Here is a 1,919-nt window from a genome sequence, read left to right on the forward strand (position 1 = left end):
CTCTCCCAGTTCCCCGAGACATTGCTAGGCAACCCCAAGAAGAGGATGCGCTACTTTGACCACCTGAGAAACGAGTATTTCTTTGATAGAAACCGTCCCAGTTTCGATGCTATCCTCTACTATTACCAGTCCGGCGGTAGGCTGAGAAGGCCCGTCAACGTCCCGTTGGACATGTTCTCCGAAGAGATCAAGTTTTATGAGTTGGGAGTGGATGCCATGGAGAAATTCCGTGAGGACGAGGGCTTCGTTAGGGAGGAAGAACGTCCTTTACCTGAGAAGGAATTCCAGCGTCAGATCTGGCTGCTTTTTGAGCACCCAGAGAGCTCCGGTCCAGCCAGAGGGATTGCTATAGTATCTGTTATGGTCATTCTGATTTCTATAGTCATCTTTTGTTTAGAGACTTTACCTGACTTGAAAGAAGACCCTAGGGGTCGGTTTAAGACTGTAGGGAACCATACTTTTTTCTACAAACCAAACATCCTAACCGATCCCTTCTTCATTATTGAAACTCTTTGCATTATCTGGTTCTCGTTTGAGTTGTTAGTGCGTTTTTTCGCGTGTCCAAGTAAGGCGGTCTTCTCCAAAAACATGATGAACATTATTGATATAGTGGCCATCATTCCTTACTTCATCACACTGGGAACGGAGCTGGCTGAGGACCCCGAAGACCAGGACGAGGGCATGGGGGAGCAGGCAACATCTCTGGCCATCCTCAGGGTGATCCGTTTGGTCAGAGTGTTTAGAATCTTCAAGCTGTCACGACATTCCAAAGGATTGCAGATCCTGGGACAGACCCTCAAGGCCAGTATGCGCGAGCTCGGATTGCTGATCTTCTTCCTCTTCATTGGAGTCATCCTGTTCTCCAGCGCGGTGTATTTCGCAGAGGCCGAGGAGAAAGGGTCGCACTTCGGCAGCATCCCAGAAGCCTTCTGGTGGGCCGTGGTATCTATGACAACTGTGGGCTATGGGGACATGGTGCCTGTCACTATAGGGGGTAAGATAGTGGGCTCCCTTTGTGCCATAGCTGGTGTGTTGACGATTGCGCTCCCAGTGCCTGTCATTGTGTCCAACTTCAACTACTTCTACCACAGGGAGACCGAGGGAGAGGAGCAGGCCCAACTCTTAAACGTTAGTGAACCAAACATTAGTGAAAGCAATTCTAGTCGCCGTAGCTCATCCACTGTCAGCAAATCAGAGTACATGGAGATTGATGGAGATATAAATAATAGCATCGACAATTTTAGAGAGGCAAACCTCAGAACTGGCAATTGCACTATAGCCAACCAAAACTGTGTAAATAAAAGCAAGCTGCTCACAGATGTGTAGAATTAGACACCACGGGACTTAAATGATGCCGTCACATGTTAACTGCACTAGCCCATCAGGTCTGAAAGCTTCATTCGCCTCCTATAAGCGTTCTAGCATTACAACAACAACCATGCGCAGCAATTTGAAAGTAATTATTACAGGGAGAAAAAAGAAAATGAAGCTGTTACTAGAGAATATAACACATAGATAGAGTAAATTCATTATTCTAAAATGATCCTTTAAATAAGTATTGAAAAAGAAAAAAGAAACAACTTCTATTTAACAAGCAAATGCGGGCGTCCTTGGAGGAACACTAATCAACAGCACTCACGAGGACATATCTGTCTTTATCAGACGAAGCCAGGCGTCGTAATTAAAATGTAATGCATGGATTACAGATAACATTTCAGCAAGTTGCACAATGCATCAAGGAGAAAATGCATCAGAAATATGCTCTGCTGCCTGCAGAGAGAGAGAGAGAGAGGGACGCAAGTCAGCATCTGTAGCAGTCAGGCAGTGGATGGATCGAGCGACGCCTCGCCCGAAGTCAGAGAGGCTACTCCTCTACCCCTCTGTCATCAAAGGATTTACTATCCAGCAAAGCGCCCAGG

The 1,919-nt window shown here is 46.4% G+C and overlaps 1 protein-coding gene across 1 annotated transcript in view; it reads left to right on the forward strand.

The window, feature by feature from the left end:
* The window catches only part of LOC123997005 (potassium voltage-gated channel subfamily A member 1-like), a 1,591-nt gene extending 265 nt beyond the window's left edge, over positions 1-1,326 (forward strand). The window contains exon 1 of the mRNA XM_046300969.1: positions 1-1,326. This exon is cut by the window's left edge and continues 265 nt beyond it. Within this exon, the coding sequence (XP_046156925.1) occupies positions 1-1,326 (1,326 nt within the window).
* The last annotated feature ends 593 nt before the right edge of the window (positions 1,327-1,919 follow it).

Source organism: Oncorhynchus gorbuscha, linkage group LG01, assembly GCF_021184085.1.
Source record: "Oncorhynchus gorbuscha isolate QuinsamMale2020 ecotype Even-year linkage group LG01, OgorEven_v1.0, whole genome shotgun sequence".
Lineage (NCBI taxonomy): Eukaryota > Metazoa > Chordata > Actinopteri > Salmoniformes > Salmonidae > Oncorhynchus > Oncorhynchus gorbuscha.